Below are 18537 nucleotides of genomic sequence, written 5' to 3' on the forward strand. Positions count from 1 at the left end.
CCACCACGGTAGCATGATATTGTCCGCTTTGGGCTTACCATTCCCTCACGGTTTTGTTTTTTGGAACTCACGAGCAACTTCCCAGTGGGTCATCCATCATGGTATTGCTCTCGCGCGCTACTCGCTTAACTTCGGAGTTCCGATGGAACCCGAAGCCAGTGAGATCCCAAAAGGCCTCGCGCTTGGTAGAGATGTGAATATACATTTAAGGATCACTCCCCTAGGCGGTGTGGGATGTCACAATCCACCCCCCTTAGGGGCCCGACGTCCTCGTCGGCACACACGCAGCCAGGGCTAGGCTCTGATACCAAATTCTCACATCCCGGCCCGGGGCGAATCACTTCCTGGGCCCGCTCCACCACGGTAGCACGATATTGTCCGCTTTGGGCTTACCATTCCCTCACGGTTTTGTTTTTGGGAATTCACAAGCAACTTCCCAGTGGGTCACCCATCATGGAATTGCTCTAGCCTCCTTCTCGCTTCACTTCGGAGTTCCTACGGAACCCGAAGCCAGTGAGCTCCCAAAAGGCCTCGTGCTAGGTAGAGATGCGAATATACATATAAGGATCACTCCCCTGGGCGATGTGGGATGTCACATTTTTAATATAAAATGTACCCATTTTTATATAAAAATCATTCAATCTTTTCTCTAATCCATTTTAAATTTATATAGGTACATTCTATTTCATTGATTTGATGTGACAGCCCATCCCGAATTATGTTATTGATGGTGTGAATTGACGATTTTGCCCTTGAGCATTAGTTGGGGTCGTGGGTGATTTGTTTTTGGTTGGTGACTCAGCTAGACCACACACACATTCACACACACCAATCCCTTTCCCCGTTGACCCTCTCTTTCTCCTCTCTCTTGGATTCTTTTTCCATTTCCATGCAACATGTACAGACAACCCTCAAAATCCTTTCAAACATCGTAGATCATGATCGTGGTTGGTATTTTTGGATTCTTTGCAAGCTTAGGAGTCGAATGGTGGTGGTTCTGACAGATTTCACAAATGTAGAATCAGTTTTGGGTGTTGTTTATTTAGTACTTGTCCAGTCAGACTGCACTTAGGCTATTTATGCTCTGGTTTTGTATTTCACACTTACTCTTGCACTAGCATGTTATCTTAGCTAGTACTCTTAGTAGTTTGGTTTTTATTTATTCGTATTTCTCTTTATCATTTTGCTTCTGCACTGTGCAATGGTTACGTCACTCTCACTTGACGACCAGCACGCCTTGATTTTGATCGGGGTGTGTCATTTGAGAATGTATCTATGTCAAGTTTAATAGAAGAAATTTAATAATATTATCAAGCCTAATATCTTTTTTATTTTTTTTTATTTTTTTTTTGAAAAATGTACCCATGTTTTGGTACTATAATTTTTTTGGTCAGTTTTTTTATGAATGTACCCATGTGTTTAGATATAGACACACACATTAAAGAGTATAATTTATCTTTAATATTTTTAATCCCATAAATTATGGGGTTTTATTTTAAATCTCATTAATATACATAACTGCAAATTTCATTTTTAAGTTAAAAATATAATAACCTACATAGAAATACATACATTAATGTCAGGGACTTCGATCAAAAACTAAAAATCACAAAGATTTCAGTCAAAGAACATTGGTAGTTAGGGGCCATCGTGTTGATCAATAAAAACAGAAAAAGCTCTTATTTCGTAAAAAAAATATAAAAAAAAAATAAAACATAGATGATTTAGGCATATCAATCATCTATTCTATTAAGAGAAGAGCCTTTGTCAACGTTTTTCCCTCTTTTTCCAATTTTGCCCTCACTTTTGAATACACAATATTGACACCAGAAGGGTAAAATAGTAATTTTGTACCTTTTGACAAAATGACAATCATATCCCTATGTTTCCTATTTTACCCTCACTTTTGATAAACAATATTTACATAAGAAGGACAAAAAATAGTAATTATGTATTATTAAAATAAAATATGTACTTATTAAGAAAAATTGTCCCACCATCATTTTTTTTATGCTCTTTTTAAAATTTTAAAAGCTAATCACATTCCTTAATAAAAAAAACAAAAATCAATTGAAATTGTTCACATACACAGAATGTGTGCTCATCGGCTAGTTCTTATTGAATAAATCCTCAGTTACATCCAAAGTAAAAGGTAAAAAAACTTTACAGCTATTTTCCATTAATTTATTAAATTTACAGATATTTTCCATTAGTTTATTAAATTAGTTAAAGACTTTTTGACTACTTCCTATCTTACTAATTAAATTACTTTTATAATGAAATCCTAATTTCATCATTTAGTAGACAGTATTTTAGACGATAACTCGACTGTGATATTGTACTTTAAAAGGAGGTGGAGGATGTTGCTTGTTGATACTTGAGTGCAAGAACACATATAATTGCCACAGAAGAAGCCATGGAGAGTTCTAAGCTCCCTCTCCATCTCTGCCACGTCCACAAGCTTTCAAACTTCATCAACCGGACACATATCCTCGTCCACTCGATCGCTCTAGTCTTCTTGATTTCCTATAGAGCCTCTTTCTTCTTCCAACACCCCAAAACCAAAGCCACAACCCTACCATGGCTTCTTGTCTTTGCCTCGGAAGTCCTCCTTGCCTTCGAATGGCTCCTCAGCCAATCATTCCGATGGCGGACAGTTTCGCGAACTGTGTTCCCAGAGAGGCTTCCGGAGGATGACAAGCTTCCGCCGATTGACGTGTTTATTTGCACCGCGGATCCGGAGAAGGAGCCAACCATGGGGGTAATGAACACGGTGTTATCAGCCATGGCAATGGACTATCCACCAGAAAAGCTTCACGTGTATCTCTCTGATGACGCTGGTGCTGCCGTGACTTTGAATGGGATGAGAGAGGCTTGGAGGTTTGCAAAGTGGTGGCTTCCATTTTGTAAGAGGTATGGAATCATGTGTACGGCTCCGGAGGCTTATTTCTCTGCAGGAGAGGATGACGGGGATGAGAACGGTGGTTTTGGGGGCAGTGAGTTCGTACAAGAGAAAGAGCATATTAAGGTTAATTATAATTACTTTATTTTTTTGTACGTATTTGTGTGTCAATCAACACCAAAATTCCCTTTTACATTTTCTCACTAGTTAAACGTGAGAGAACGTACAGAAATTCTGTTCTCATAATGATATAATTAGTTGTAAATATTCAATTGGGCATCTCTCATGTACTACCTTTTTAATAGAGATCGAGTCTATGCGTTTGAGGCTTATTATTTTTGAGAAAATACATAAAATGGTCAGTTAAAACGACAAAAAGAATGATAGCGAATAAGTGCAAGATTGACTTTTTTTTTTTTTTTTTTTTGGTTATTTCTCAAAGCAAATTCCTCATGAAGATATATAATGATATTTTTCTGCAACAAAGCTAATGGCGAAGATTTGATCGCAGGAGAAATACGCGGCGTTTAAGAAAAGTGTGACAGAAAATGCAAGGATTGGGGACACTAGGAGCAACAGTCGTCGAGATCACTCCGCGGTGATTGAGGTATTAATGTTGTCCCCTACATAGGACATTGTTTGCTGGTTAGGGAAAGGGATTCTCTCTGGTTTCACTTTGTGGGGATTTTAGGGATCCTCACATTCTAGCCGTTCATCGTACATCGTGCAATTACTTTTCGTCAGATACTATTTGTGTTTGATTTTAATTAAACAACGTCAAATGATTTCTGACTGCATGATACATGATGAATGGTCAAGAGTAGATCCAGATGGGATCCAATTCGGTTGATTAGTACTTTAGCTTTGGTGATTCTCATCAATACAAAAGACAGATTTATTTAAGACCAATAAAATTAAAGTAGGATCGGTGACGAGAAGTACTGACATAGAAAGAGTTTATTATAATTGTGGCGTTATAGTCCTATAATATAATATTATGTTTAAATTTATCATCACAAGACATTGTATTATTAAACTGATATGTCATATGAAGTTTTGATTTATCAGTGTCAAAATTACGATTTCATTGTATTAACATGTAATTAGTACTTTCCTAGTGATGGTAACGTTGATAAGCCGTGCCTCACAATTGACATGCCTACTTAATTTCCAAATTATTTCTATTTTACTAATACATCCAACAAATGGGAAAAAAGTGGTCTCCACACAATTCATATCATTAACTTTGTCAACATCAGGCTTGCTATAAGAATTCAACCACAAAGGAACCTAATATTCTTGTAAGGAAAGACAAATATTGTTTTAATTATATACAAATTCATCCTAAGAATCATATCTGGAATTTTGGCAGGTAATACAAGAAACGTCCAGTGATAAAGCTGATGCAATTCAAGCAAATGAAGCCAAAAATAAACCTCTTCTTATTTATGTTTCTCGTGAAAAAAGACCTTCTCAACCTCATCATTTTAAGGCCGGAGCGCTCAATGTTCTTGTATGCATGCATATCTTTTTTTGTAATTTTTTCACTATTTATATGTTGATTTTAAGTAATATTCTCTTACCATATATGTGTATTACTTACTTATGTACTGTCAAGCTAGCTGTCAATTAACCACTATGTCCTAAAAAATAGTTCGTTCAATTAATTGATAACTTAGGTTGACAGTTTGACATAATTACCTACATAGTATACTATTTGATAAGTAACGTTGACGTTGTTCTGATCAGCTACGTGAGTCGGGAGTTATAAGCAATTCGCCTTACATATTAGGTTTAGATTGTGACATGCATTGCCATGATACAAGTTCGGCTCGGCAAGCAATGTGTTTCCACCTTGACCCCAAGATATCACACTCTCTAGCATTTGTTCAATTTCCTCAAAAATTTTGCAACATCAGTAACAACGATATCTATGACAGCCAGTTGAGATCAACATTTAAGGTACATAAGAACTCAAGGACCAAACTTTGCATCAATCAATTATATGTCAGATGTACAAATGCATATAATAATCTTTGGCTAGAATTGGAATGGACTTGTATATAAATAGGTGCTATGGAAAGGTTATGATGGGCTTGGAGGGCCATTCGTGACTGGTACTGGCTACTACATCAAGAGGGTGTCCTTATGTGAAAGTTCCATTAGTGAAGGTAAATACAAATTCAATTAATTAAATACCTTAATTTGGTTTAATAAGCATATATATTAAAATTATGAACTTGTCCGCAATATATGCGTTCATACGTTTTTTAGGTCACTAAATTAGTTTCACTATTGAATGATCAGCCGGGGATGCAATGAAACTTAGACAATGTTTTGGTCCATCCAATGAGTTCATCAAATCCCTCCGCCAAATCAACAAGCCTGATCGTATGTTCGTCCAAAGAAATAATGCACAGCCAAATGAAACCCAACTACTAGCATCTTGTGCTTATGAAGATGGCACCAAATGGGGCAAAGAGGCGAGTACAATTAAACTATTGAAACCTTACTTATTTCCAAAAAAAAGAATATGCCAAGCTTAGTCAATTGTGAGGAGTTGATACGTGTTAGTAGCACAATGTATCAAGCGCTCATAGTAACCCGCTCGGGAGGTGACTCAGCATAGCATTCCTCCAACTTTATGCTAATGGTGATCTTCTTTTATTTGTGGCATGCAGGTTGGTTTCTTATACGGTTCAGTGGTGGAAGATTACTTCACAGGGTTTCATTTGCATTGCAAAGGTTGGATTTCAGTGTATTGTGATCCAAAAAGGCCACACTTCTTGGGCAGTGGCACCACCAATTTGGATGATCTTTTGGTCCAAGGGACAAGATGGTCCTCCGGCTTCGTTGATGTTGCTATCTCGAAGTTTAATCCTCTTATATATGGCCCTTTCAAAATGCCCACTTTTCTTCACAGCATGTGTTATGCAGAATTTGCCTTTTTCCCCATTTTCTATTTCTTGTCGCTCTGGGGCTTTGCTACCATTCCTCAACTCTGCCTACTCAATGGCATTCCTTTATACCCTCAGGTAATTTTCTCTTATAATACCTACGTTTTTTTACAAGTTTCTTTAAAATTTCTTTTGTATAAATGATTCAAAATATATGATGACTTTCACTATCAAGGGAAATGTTCACTTGCTTTATGTTCTAAAGATTGAAACTAAACCATTTACTGATTATGAACATGTGTGGTTAAAAATTGAAACTCACAGTCTGTCGATATAAGTATTTGTATAGTATATAATAAAGCATTACCCTCTTAATTAGTTGTTAAACAACTTTAGTAGTATGATTTTGACATAATAGTATGTCGGTCTTGTTCTTCGCAGGTCTCAAATACTTATTTCATTGTATTTTCGTTCATATTCCTATCATCCCATTCTAAACATTTATACGAGGTGCTCACAACGGGGTCAACATTTCGACATTGGGTAAATGAGCAGAGGATATGGATGATGAAGTCAGTCACATCCCATTTATATGGTAGTGTGGATGCTTTCATGAAGAAACTTGGAATGAGAGAAGCCAGTTTTTTTCCAACGAATAAAGTCGACGACGTCCAACAACTCAAGCGTTACAATATGGGAGTATTTGATTTCCAAACATCACGACTATTTCTTGTTCCAATGGTTGCCCTAGTCATCTTGAACATGGCATCGTTTGTTGTGGGGATTGCTAGAGGGATCTTTGTGGGGGAGTTGGACAAGATGTTCATACAAGTTTTCATACCCTTCTATGTCATAGTAATGAACTACCCTATCATTGAAGGAATGCTTATAAGGAAAGACAAAGGAAGCATTCCACTCTTTGTTACCCTAGTATCTGCCTTAGTTTCCCTCATTTTCTATTTTTTTGGTTCTATTATTTTCATGTAGCAAGGCCATGGCCTATATATGTGTCCGTTATATACATACATTTTTACTATTAAATGTAGGGGTGTCTAAAAGATGTACTCTGTTTATTCTTGTCTAAGAATTCTACTACTTGCCACTTAGTGCTACAGTCTAGTGGTATTTATTTTTACTTATAAGTGGGAGGTCTTAGGTTTGATTCTCGCCAAAAGTGAATTTGAATCAAATTATTGATAGCTCATTACGAGGCTAAGCCCACCCGTTTTCCTTTAGTGTAATATTATTTGTTATAAAAAAAAAAAAAAGCATTCTACCACTTCACCCTCCAAAATAATAGGAATGCACAAGTGGACCCATAATTTGGAAGAAAGAAATGTCACCATTGAATTCACCATAAACTAAGCCCAATAAGTTTCGGCTGCAACATTAATAAGTAAGAACATGTATCTTCATAGTCCAAGTCCACAATAGTTCTGGACATCTCATGTTGAGCTACTTTTTCCAAACCACCCTGATGCCCTACTAAGTTTAAAGAAATAGTAATTAAACACTCTTTTTAACTTCTTTCACACCTATGTTTAGTCTTATTTTTTGTTTCCATTTATTTTATGCAATATGATGATCATAAATAAAGTGGGTGTGTGAAAAAAATACAAAGAATGTGTGAAAATCACCTCTCCAAATTTAACTAGGGATATAAATGTTGCGAATTTCATCATGTTTAAGTTGGGTTTGTTAAAATTTTATAAGAGCTCAACTTGGTTGGCTTATTTATTTTCGAGCCGATCTCAAGCGGGGTTAAAAAGAGAAGTCGAACACGAGCTAATTTACAACAATGAGAGGGTCTGCTTGTATAACATTTTCAAGCTTCTTATTAACGAGCTACTTACGTGCTTTACGATTTGGGCATGTCTAAGTCAAGCTTGGTTTGTTTCTTAAGCAAGTTCAACGCTTAATATAGAAAGAGAAGATAACATGTTTTAAGTTTGAGTCATTGTCTTCATAACAGTGGTGGATTCAAGATTTGAATCACAAAAAAAAAAATTTAGTTTATTCACTAAGGCATTTCTTTGAACAATTGTCGTCAGCTGAACCATGTTGCACACATGTCAACATAGATCGACATATGCCAAAGCAATCTGATGAGTGATATCTAGAGAATTTGTCGAGTGCTCTTGACGCAACCTGCTAAGTGCTGCCAAGATATGCCTAGCATGCATTACATCAAACATTTATTGGGCACAAAAGGGACCCATATCAAACATTCGAAGAGTTCTTGGAAAACCTTCACATGTATATTTTCCGGACTCCAGGTGGTCTTGGGACCACTTTGGTCCCAATGTGCATCCATCACTAATTCATGGTAATACTTTTTACCACTACTCACTTTTCAAGGTACTTTATACTAGCTCCAATATAATTTTTTTTATTATTGAAAAATGTGAGATCGAACTTAAAATATGGGTGACACAAAATTTAATCACAACTTTGATCAACTCACCCAATGATGCTAAGACTACTCTTGATGCCTTAGTACCAACACTCCAAATATTTGCATCACAAAATAAATTATGGTCAAGATTGTTTTTGAGAAAAAGAAAATTGTTTTTTTTTTTTTTTTTTTTTTTTTTTGGATTCAAATAGAAAAAGAAAATTGTTAAGATTATCAAATGCCTTTATTCCCAAGAAAAAGCTGAGATGCCTTTATTCCCAAAATTAGGCCAAAATGGGGGAATACCCTTTAAAATCGGCAAGGGGTTCAAATTGCTCCCAAAGCCAGAAAGAAAGCTAAAGCATCTTCACAAAACAAGCAAGAATTGAAGATTGCTCACAAAATAGGCAAGAAAGCCCTATAGATTTCGGCCAAGCAAGGAAAAGTGGTTGAAAACAAGACACAAAACATGCCTAAATTCTCCCATGGAGGAATCAAGACACAAATCAAAGCCAAATCCACCCAAAGGCATGACTTTGGAAGTCTATAAATACAAGGTCTCAAGACAAGCATAAGGTCGACAATATCTACATTCAAAGGCCGAAATTCTCACATTGAGAAGAACCTTTGCCAAAGACTTATATGTTGCCAAAGCTTTCTTCAAAGAACACACAACCAAATCCGAAGCTTTCTTTTGACCAAAGTCAAAGCATTCCCTTGAAGAATCAACAAACACTTGTGTCAATTCCTTCAAGACTTTGTTGCAAGCTTAAACCTTGTAACGACGTTCGATTTAAGATCAAGTTGTCAAGACCCGTGCCGCAACTTTGAGGTGAAAACTATCTACGTATTGTTTCAAGCTCAAAACTTGAAGCAATTGTTTAATCGTTCGTCCAAGATCAAGTCATCGTGACCTTTAGATCAACAACATACGCATTTACATCAAATTTGAAGATTGAATCAAAGGAAAATTGTAAACAGAGATTGTAACCTTACAAATTCATCAATACAAATCTACTCTGTACATGTGTTCTCGTTTCATTCGTTATAGATTTTTCATGTTTACAACCCAATCCTAATTCCCAAAATCCCTTCTTACAATCAAATCAAGATTATGCTTAAGTAACAAAATCACCCCGAATTGCAATAGGAAAACCATAAAAAAGTAGGGCAGTAGACACTCACATGCATCATCCCACAACTGTTCTCACTGTCTCACCATCGAACATTTCACAAGACTACTCTTTAAAACTTAACTTTTCTAGTGTTAGGATCACCTGCCCAGTCTAAATCAGAGAATGCAGTAATAAACTGATCTAAAGATGCAGAATATGTAAGACCACAATGGATAATACCTTGGACATATCGAAGAATCCATTTCACTAGAGCATAATGAACATCAGTAAGATTATTCATATATTGACAAGCTACATTGACTGAATAAGAGAGATCAGGTTTGGTGAAAGTCAAATATTGGAGGGCACCCACCAAGCTTCTATAAGTAATATGATCATCTAAAAGTGTACCTTTAGATGACAAGATTTGAGTATTTGGCTTACAAGGTGTTGGTACAGGTTTATAGGTGTCTATACTAGCCTTATGAATCAAGTCTCGAGCATACTTAGATTGGTTGATAAAAATATCACCATTATCTTTATATTGAAGCTGCAACCCCAAGAAATAAGAGAGCTTACCCATATCCTTCAATTCAAACACATCTTCTGACTCCTAAATAATAGCTTGAACTTTGCTTGCATTTGAACCAGTTAAGATTCTATCATCGACATAGAGTAAAAAAGCCACAACATAAACTCCATCATGTTTAACAAAGAGACTAGTGTCAGACTGAGACATTTGAAATCCCATGGCTAAATAACTTGTAAATTTAGCATTCCAGGCATGAGGTGCCTATTTCAAACCATATAAACATTTGACTAATTTACAAACAAAATTTGGGTGATGTGGATCCACAAAACCTTGTGGTTGCTTCATATACACTTCTTCCTCCAACTCTTCATGCAGAAATGCATTCTTAATGTCAAGCTGTCTTAAATCCCATTTGTATTGAGCAGCAAGAGAAATTATTAGTCTCACAGTAGTATGCCTCACAGCCGGGCTAAAAGTCTCAAAATAATCCAAACCCGGCTCTTGATTATATCCTTGGGCTACTAATCGTGCTTTATATCGTGAAATAAACCCATCAGTATTCTTTTTACGTTTGAACACCCATTTACTACTTATAATAGACCGGTGTGTTGGTGGAGGAACCAAAACCCAAGTTCCTTGGCTTTGCAAAGCTTCAAACTCCTATTGCATGGCAGTTTGCCAATGAACATTAGTTGCAGCAGTTCAAAATGAAGTTGTGTTAGAAGAATCATTAATTGCAACTATAAAAGAAAAGTCACTGGGACTCTGAGCATGAGAATCTAATTGCAAAGTTTGTAACTCTGGTAAGGCAGCAAGAAAAGTAGCATAGTTCTTCCTAGAAATAGCACCAGTTTCCAATCTTGTTTGTATTCTTGACACAGTAGAGGAATCATGATTGTCATTATGTAAAATAGAAGAGGAATAATTACCTCTAGCTGTGCAGGATCAAGGATATATAACACCAAAGCTGTTGAAGAAAAGGAAGGAGTTGTTTCAGATGGTGATGTAGACACATTGTAATCAAAATCCCTTGAAGTAGTACCAGATGTATTAGAAACATTAGAAGCACAAAAATCAATACTATGATGTTCTTCAATACCCTGTGAAGATGTAGACACATTTGGAACCAAGCTTGGCGGAATCGGAACTTGAAACAAAACTAAAGAATATGAAGATTGAGATTCAGGACTTGAACAGAAGAACGATGCTGTGTAGAAGGGATAGTCTTGTATGGAAACAAACTTTCGTCATGAATAACATGCCTGGAAATAATGAACTTCCTAGTTTGGGGATGAAAACATATAACACATTTATAGCTGAGAGCATATCCAATAAAAACACATAATGAAGCTCTAGGTTGCAGTTTGTTGGTATTAAAAGGTCTGATGTATGGATAAACCGTAGAACCAAACACTTTGAGACCTTGCAATTGAGGAGTTAAATTGTATAATTTATGATATGGAGACTGCATACTTAAAATTGTACAAGGCATTCTATTTATTAAGAAGACAGAGTGAGCACAAGCATGATACCACAAATCTTAAGGCAACTTGGCAACAATCATAAGAGTTATAGTTGTTTCCACAATATGTTGATGTTTCATCTCAGCAATTCCATTTTGTTGAGGTGTATATGGACAAGAAACCATAGGCATAATGCCTTTGTATTTTAGAAAGTCCTCAAACTTGTTACTAACATATTCACCACCACCATTAGTTTGTAAACATGGAATTCCAACATTGAATTGAGTTAAGATATAACTATAGAACTTTTGAAACACATCAAAAACCTCTGATTTATTTATTAAGGGAAAGATCCATACAAATCTGGTAAACTCATCAACAAAACTAACATAATACTTGTAACCTAGTGGATGATAGTCCCCAAAGATCACTATGAACTTTTTGAAATGGAAAAGTACAAGTTTCTATTTTATCATAGAAAGGTAACCTAGACATTTTTCCAGAATTACAATGAGCACATAAGTGTTGTTGCTCATTAAGAGAACATACTATATTTGACTGTTTCAACATTGTAGACAATATTGCATTGTTGGGATATCCAAGTCTTTGATGCCAAATTGCTGTTTTTACTTTCTGTCCAAGTAAAGCCATTGATTTTCTTGATGAAGATGTAGAAGATCCTGATAACAACTGAGCTGGTATCTGAAACAACTCTCCCTCATTACTCATTCCTAGGTAAAGAACATCTTAGGTTACCCTGTCATGCACAAAGAATTCATGATCATCACAAATGAACCAACAAAAATTATCTTTGCAGAATTGTACTAACATCAAACTAACAGCAGTAGTTGACACATGTAAAACAATTCTTAAAATTAAAGAATTAGGCACAGTATGTAATTTTGCAGAATCAATATGCTGAACTGGCAAACCTTCACCATTGCCAATAGTAATCTTATCAGTGCCTTGATAAGGTGTAACATGCTGAAGAGAATTCACATCAGCGGTAATGTGATGAGAAGCACCAATCTCAACTATCCACGAGTCTTGAGGTAGAAATGTAAAAGGACCTTGAGCTTGCATAGATGTTAAAGATGGTGTAGGAGTTGTGCTTTGATAAGAAAAGTTGTTCCAATGATGACAATCCAAGGCATTATGAACTTGTTTCCACGTGTTTGACGCTCAACTACTTGTTCAACTTGATTAGAATTAGTAGACCTCTACCAGTAATTCGGAGTTGTATGACCTCTTTTGGAACAAATTTGGCATTCTGGAACAAGATGTGTGACAGCCCGTCCAGAATTATTCGTATCGTATGTGTGAAATGACAATTTTGCCCTTGGTGGGTATTTGTCATTTAGGGTGATTGTTTTGTGGTTTTTTTGGTTGCATCTAGACCACACACCTATACCCACATCATCTTCTCCCGTGCTCTCTCTATCCCTGACTTTCTTTCTCTCTCTCTCTCCTTCTCATTTGTACGGACGAGACTCTAAACCCTTGCAAACGTGACGAATTGAAGTGGAAAATGGTACCTTTGTGTTCATAAGGATCATACGAGTTTAACCATACCAATTTCAGGTAAGGAATCCTTTGATTTCACGTCGAACCAAGAATCTCCGATTTGGTCACTATTCATGCACATGTGAATTATTGACTTTCAGGGAAGTTGAAGCTTTTAGGAAGCTTAGTGAGGTCTTTAGGAAGCTTGGGGTGGTTCGTTTGGTGGAATTAAACGTCGAGATTGTGAGTTGCAAGTTTGGCCTATTTTTCTTGAATTTCTCTGACGACATCTCATGATCTTTCGGGCTTTAAATAAGTAAGGAAATATTCTACAAGTTAAGAGCTTCAATTTGGTACTAGTTTCACGAAATTTGGTGAAGAAACGAGTGAGAACGAAGGGTTTGAAGTTTTTTCTAGGTTTCCGACGACCGGCAACTCGTAGGAGAAGATGATGGAATATTCCGTCAATTTGGACAGAATATTCTGACGCAGTCAGTCAGATTTAACGGAATCAGTTAGGGTTTAACGGAATATTCCTGATGGCGTTAACTGATGCCGTCAGTGTGACTGGCACGTGGCCGCGCGTGGGGAGCGCGTAAGTCCATGCACTCGCCGCGGCGTGGCGGCGTGTGGGGTCTTGGAAAATTATTTTTAAAAAATGGGGATGTTTGTGAGGTTGATGAGATCACGTTGATGTATTCACACACCCCATTTGAGCATTATATGAGAAGTTATTACATAGTTTTGGTTATGTGCTTTAAATTGACGATTTTATAGTTGTTTCGCATATATGTGAGACCTATCCTGAGGACGAACGCAGTCACTTGAGGCTTGGGGGCTATGACCCTTCCACATACCAGTGAGTGGGCTTTTGGTTTTCTGTATATACCTATATACTTGTGGTTTTTCCCAGAAAATGAAATGGAATGTTTATATGTTTTAAATGCCATGCATAGCGTTTGCCTATTTATTTATGCATTAGTAGTTGTATATATGTATGTTTAGTGCTGCGAACGCGCAGGTAAGTGTCAGGTAAGTTTATGGTTTATGATTGTGAATTAATGGTTATGTGAGATGCATAGAGAGCTCATAACCTGCACCCCTGGTGTTAGTGCTCCCGCCCAGAGTAAGGCACAGTCCTTCACATGATGTTCACCTCCCGCACCACACGCTCATCTTGGATCCAAGTTAGGTGCACAGTCTTATCGTACAGACCATTATAGGTGATTCCGACTCGTAGGTGACCCGCGATTATTTGCCTAGTCTTCAGTGATCGTAGCACTTGAGCATATTTATTTACACCCAGTCCTATCGTACAAACCATTTTAGGTGGTTCCGACTCGTGTGCAGGTATAGTTAGTGAGTTGGGGATTTGAGCTCTAGATTCAGCTATACAGGTCACGTTAGGTGGCTTTGGCTGACATGTTACTTGCATTGATTGACATTACCTGGGTTACTTACATTTTATGTAGAGGCATTCGACATGGCATATTTCTGAACATGTTTTCGATATATGTGTATATTCTATTTTCTGGGAAACTATACAGGTTTTACGGCGAGGGGTTAGAACTTTTGATAATGAAATGATTTTGAAAAGCTTTGTTTTTGCCTTACTCACACTTTCTGTTTTGCGCCCCTCCAGGTTCTAGTTAGAAGCAGCTTTGGTGGTTCACGAAGACTTGACGGTGGTTCTGACAGAACATCCACAAATGTAGGATCACCTTTGGGTGTTGTGTAATGAGTATTCGTTCTTTTGGACTGCACTTAGGCTTTATGTGCTCTGATTATGTTTATCCCACTTAGTCTCACACTAGTGTGTTACTTTAACTAGTTTATTTAGTAGTTTGGTTTTTATTTATTCGTATGTTTATTATTTTCTTTTACTTTCGCACTGTGCACATGGCTACGTCACCCTCACATGACGGCCAACACACCTTGATTTTGGTCAGGGTGTGTCAATATGAGTTCTAGTATCTGTATTTCCTAACCAAGGTTGCCAATTATTGCCACTTGACTTAGTACCAGAGGACTGTCCTCTACCATTACCAAAATTAGAACCTTTATACCCCCCATTAGACTTCTGTCCAAAGAAAGGCCTCAGTCTAGAATTAGAATTATTGAATAGCCTAGGAGCATTCCCACTACTTATGAAGCCATACATATTGGTAAAGTCAGGATACACATGAGGTGGATATTGTGGCATGACATACGAATTTGGAGAATACTGAGCAGGAGAATACATTGGACCACTAGATGGATATAGAACGGCTGAGAAAGAACCCTGTGACTGAAAAAGGCATTGTAATAGAACCTAGAGACTAAAATGGTAAACTTAAAGTAGAACCTCTATTAGATACTTGAGTAATTTTCCCACCAGTATTAAGAGGAATATCATCAAAATTACTAGAGGAACCTTGAGAATTTGCAGATTGAGACGATAAACCTTGCATATACAATCCAAAAAAATTACGAGTTAAACTATTAACCATGGAGTCAGCTTCCCTTTCAACACACAATAACTACTCTCGAAACTCCTTTAGAGTGATAGAAATATCTCTAGTAAGAATCACCGTCTGTATAGTTGAATATTCTCTAGGTAAACTAGATAATGCAGCCACCACAAAATCATTATCAGAAACAGACTCATTAGTAGCAATCAATTGATCCTTAATATTTCTTAGCTAAACAAATCTTATCCAAAATATCTAATCTTTAACAAATCCCAACTGTTTTGCTAACATGGCATATATTTCATACAATGTTGTCATGTGTCCTCACTTATCAATATAGAACTTGGAGAGAGCTACACTTAAAATCTCATACTTGTAAATGAAGAAAAATATCACTAAACTATTGTATTAAACGACTATATATTTTAATATTGTACAACCTAACAAATTATGACCTAGAAGACTAGAAAATTATTATGTATCATGGGAAATGATCTTCTCCGGACCCAATCCCAATAGATTCTCCTGATCCTTCTTCTTTAAGAGTTGAGTTAGCATTGTGGCTTCCCTAGAGTCGTGCTTCCTCAGATTCAGCGTCGGCTCGGATTGGGCAACATGGCCTTCCTGGAGTTAGTTATCGACAACGTCATAATAGTCATTAATGACTCGTGGTTCTGAAGTTTCCCTAAAATCAAAATGGTGAAGAAGAAAACTTAGAATTGAAGAAGAATAATTGAAGGAGACGAGGAAGCAGAAGAAAAACTGCAAAGAAAACATAAAAATAAGGAGGATCCGAAGGATACGGAGAGATTGGGTCTGGAGATGATCCTCTTCCCCATGTGATCATCTTTTGAAATACTAAATAACAAAACGACTATGGTGCCCAAGGTTTACGTATGCTTAATACAAATCCACGTCACGGATGCCTTGCGGTTATTGAAGGCCAGCCGCCACCACCTCGGGAGGAACCTCCCGCCTTCCGTGCCTGAATAGCTCTCTTGTCATGCTCCCTAATTCCCACAAGATACTCCCAGTATTCTTGGCTTTCAACAGGAACCTCATGTAAATCTTCCTCCGCATAGATAACATACTCTCCCTCCAAGCACATTTCCTGAACATTGAGATTCCGGAATCGCTCCTTGCCCCTTTTCGATGCACCACTTTTACCTTTTTTAATCTTCTTTTGGGTTGAAAGGGCCAAATCTGTGTGTTTCAGCTCCAAATTTCGCATATGCCTGGAAACTTCTCGAGGAACATTAGACAATTGAGCGGGGACGTCCTGCACAATAACTTCCTTCATATTACTACAAGTATCAATCGAGTTATTATTAATTTCTTCCTAGGCTTCAAGTTCCGCCACCAAACCTAGCCCAACATTAGACCCGCCACTTACTGAAAGTGGAACCTTATTGATCTTAGTTGAATTCCCGGATGGGCCCAATTCTAACGGGCTTTGCATTCCCATTGAGCTAAAAATTTGAGGGCCCAATAAGGCATACCCCCAAACCAACTGGCGATTGACAACTTGCATGTTTTCTTCCACAACTCATTGAAAAAACCTCATTCTCTGACCCATGCTACTAGATCTTCCAATCTGTCCCCAAGTCTGCATCGCACTTTGACTGCGAGTTGCATCAATGCGTATGGGTGCCTCACTTGGAGCATCACTTTCCCCACTGGAGTTCACCTCCATGCCCCCCACGCATTGCGATCCTCCACCCATTTCTACCATCCTCATCATACCAGCCATCCGCTTTTCACTATGGCTACTTTAAGTAGGTTTCCAATTTTCCTATGTTTCCCGAATAGGAGTGGTTTTTGTCCATTCCCCAAAACCAACACCTCCACCCCTTCCAGGTTTGAAGGAACACTTCGTGTTCATATGCCCAATTCTTCCACACCTATAACAGAAATCCTAAAGTCTTTCATACCTAAATTCAATCCAGGTGTCCTGATTCTACTTCCTGGGCAACCAACATCCTGTGATGAGAGGCTTGGTAGTATCAAATACCACACGTACTCGCAAAAAACCACGGGCCAAAGATGGATCTTCCAACTCCTCTAACTGCCTTATCTCTTTTGCCAGCCTCTTTATGTTCGATTATGTACTAAGACATAACGGAACACCTCTAATCTGAACCCATAACAGGACCAGTTCCCAGTGAACTTCCTCCAAAGCTAATTCCTGAGGCCACCTTCTTACTGAAAAAATTTTCTTCATCACTGCCTATGGAACTTGGGATAAGATTTTCCTTTTTGAGCTCTCATCCAGAACAATTATAATAAAGATGTTGTCTTTCACCCATTTGATTTGCACCTCTCCCTAGTCTTTCCTAGCAGATCGCAGTATGTTTTGGACCCCGCACTTATTCAGGGACCTTTCATTTAACACAGCCCCCACCAATTTAACACCCTACTTCATAGTTGTTAATTCCAATGATTCTTCTACATGCACTACCAACTCCTCCACCGCCGCTTGCTCCCTAACTCGATTATCTTCTTGAACATTACTCATGATTTGATTGTATAAAGTGTTGATTAAGACAGGAAGATGGATACCTTTTCGTTGAAACTCCTGTTGTTGAGTTCTTTCACTTGTGCACTTAAAACAAGCACCTTTGACTGAACTTGAGAAAGAGATCAATATTCAATCCGTATCTACCATGGTAGGTAAACTCTCTACCATAGCAATAACTGCTCTTAAATGTTTAGATTCACTACTCTGCTTCCTACACTTAGTTCCATCAACCTTCTGTTTAAAGTGTGTCACTAAATACCCCTTACCCACCCCCCCCAAACCAAGATTAGAATCCAAGTAAAGACTAGACGGGACAAGTCCCAAAAGTCCTTCATAATCGGCCTGTCCCCAGGCCTTTCCACCCCCGAATTGTCCCAAGAAGGGGAAGTACCAACTCCAACGAGAAATCAGGAAGCGAATCACTGATCCCAGCAGAAGGAACAGTTCGAACAATTAAGCAGAAGTACTGTATGAATATCACTCCCACACAAGGGAGAGAGCAGAAACTCACAAGGGACGACTCCCACAACGGAGAGAAAAGAACCCAAAATCTTTTATGTATTTCCCAAGCACCTCTCTTACAAATTAATATCCCGACACTATTTAGGAGTTCAACTTATTTGGTGACAAGGCAAACCTATTTGAACGTTTGGGATTAACACAGACATAGATCATGCTTTAATCAGATGCATGCACAAATACATTTAATCAGACAAATAATGTGTATATTTATAAAAAATAATGCCCATACTTATTTAGTTT

The 18537-nt window shown here is 37.6% G+C and overlaps 1 protein-coding gene across 1 annotated transcript; it reads left to right on the top strand.

The window, feature by feature from the left end:
• Window positions 1-2323: 2323 nt before the first annotated feature.
• LOC137745871 (cellulose synthase-like protein G2) lies at window positions 2324-6872 on the top strand. The gene is made up of 8 exons (XM_068485904.1): window positions 2324-3028; window positions 3414-3509; window positions 4275-4415; window positions 4652-4864; window positions 4974-5073; window positions 5210-5385; window positions 5584-5937; window positions 6241-6872. The coding sequence occupies exons 1-8, from the start codon at window positions 2417-2419 to the stop codon at window positions 6784-6786; spliced, it is 2238 nt and encodes a 745-aa protein (XP_068342005.1). The 5' UTR covers window positions 2324-2416; the 3' UTR covers window positions 6787-6872.
• The last annotated feature ends 11665 nt before the right edge of the window (window positions 6873-18537 follow it).

The sequence above is a fragment of the Pyrus communis genome, chromosome 9 (assembly GCF_963583255.1).
Source record: "Pyrus communis chromosome 9, drPyrComm1.1, whole genome shotgun sequence".
Classification (NCBI taxonomy): Eukaryota; Viridiplantae; Streptophyta; class Magnoliopsida; order Rosales; family Rosaceae; genus Pyrus; species Pyrus communis.

What these genes read in the sequence shown, in the direction of transcription:
- LOC137745871 (XM_068485904.1), top strand. Translation starts at nt 2,417, where the DNA reads ATGGAGAGTTCTAAGCTCCCTCTCCATCTCTGCCACGTCCACAAGCTT. An exon ending in TGAAAGTTCCATTAGTGAAG is followed by an intron (nt 5,074 to 5,209) that starts GTAAATACAAAT and finishes TTGAATGATCAG; the next exon opens with CCGGGGATGCAATGAAACTT. An exon ending in GCATTCCTTTATACCCTCAG is followed by an intron (nt 5,938 to 6,240) that starts GTAATTTTCTCT and finishes TGTTCTTCGCAG; the next exon opens with GTCTCAAATACTTATTTCAT.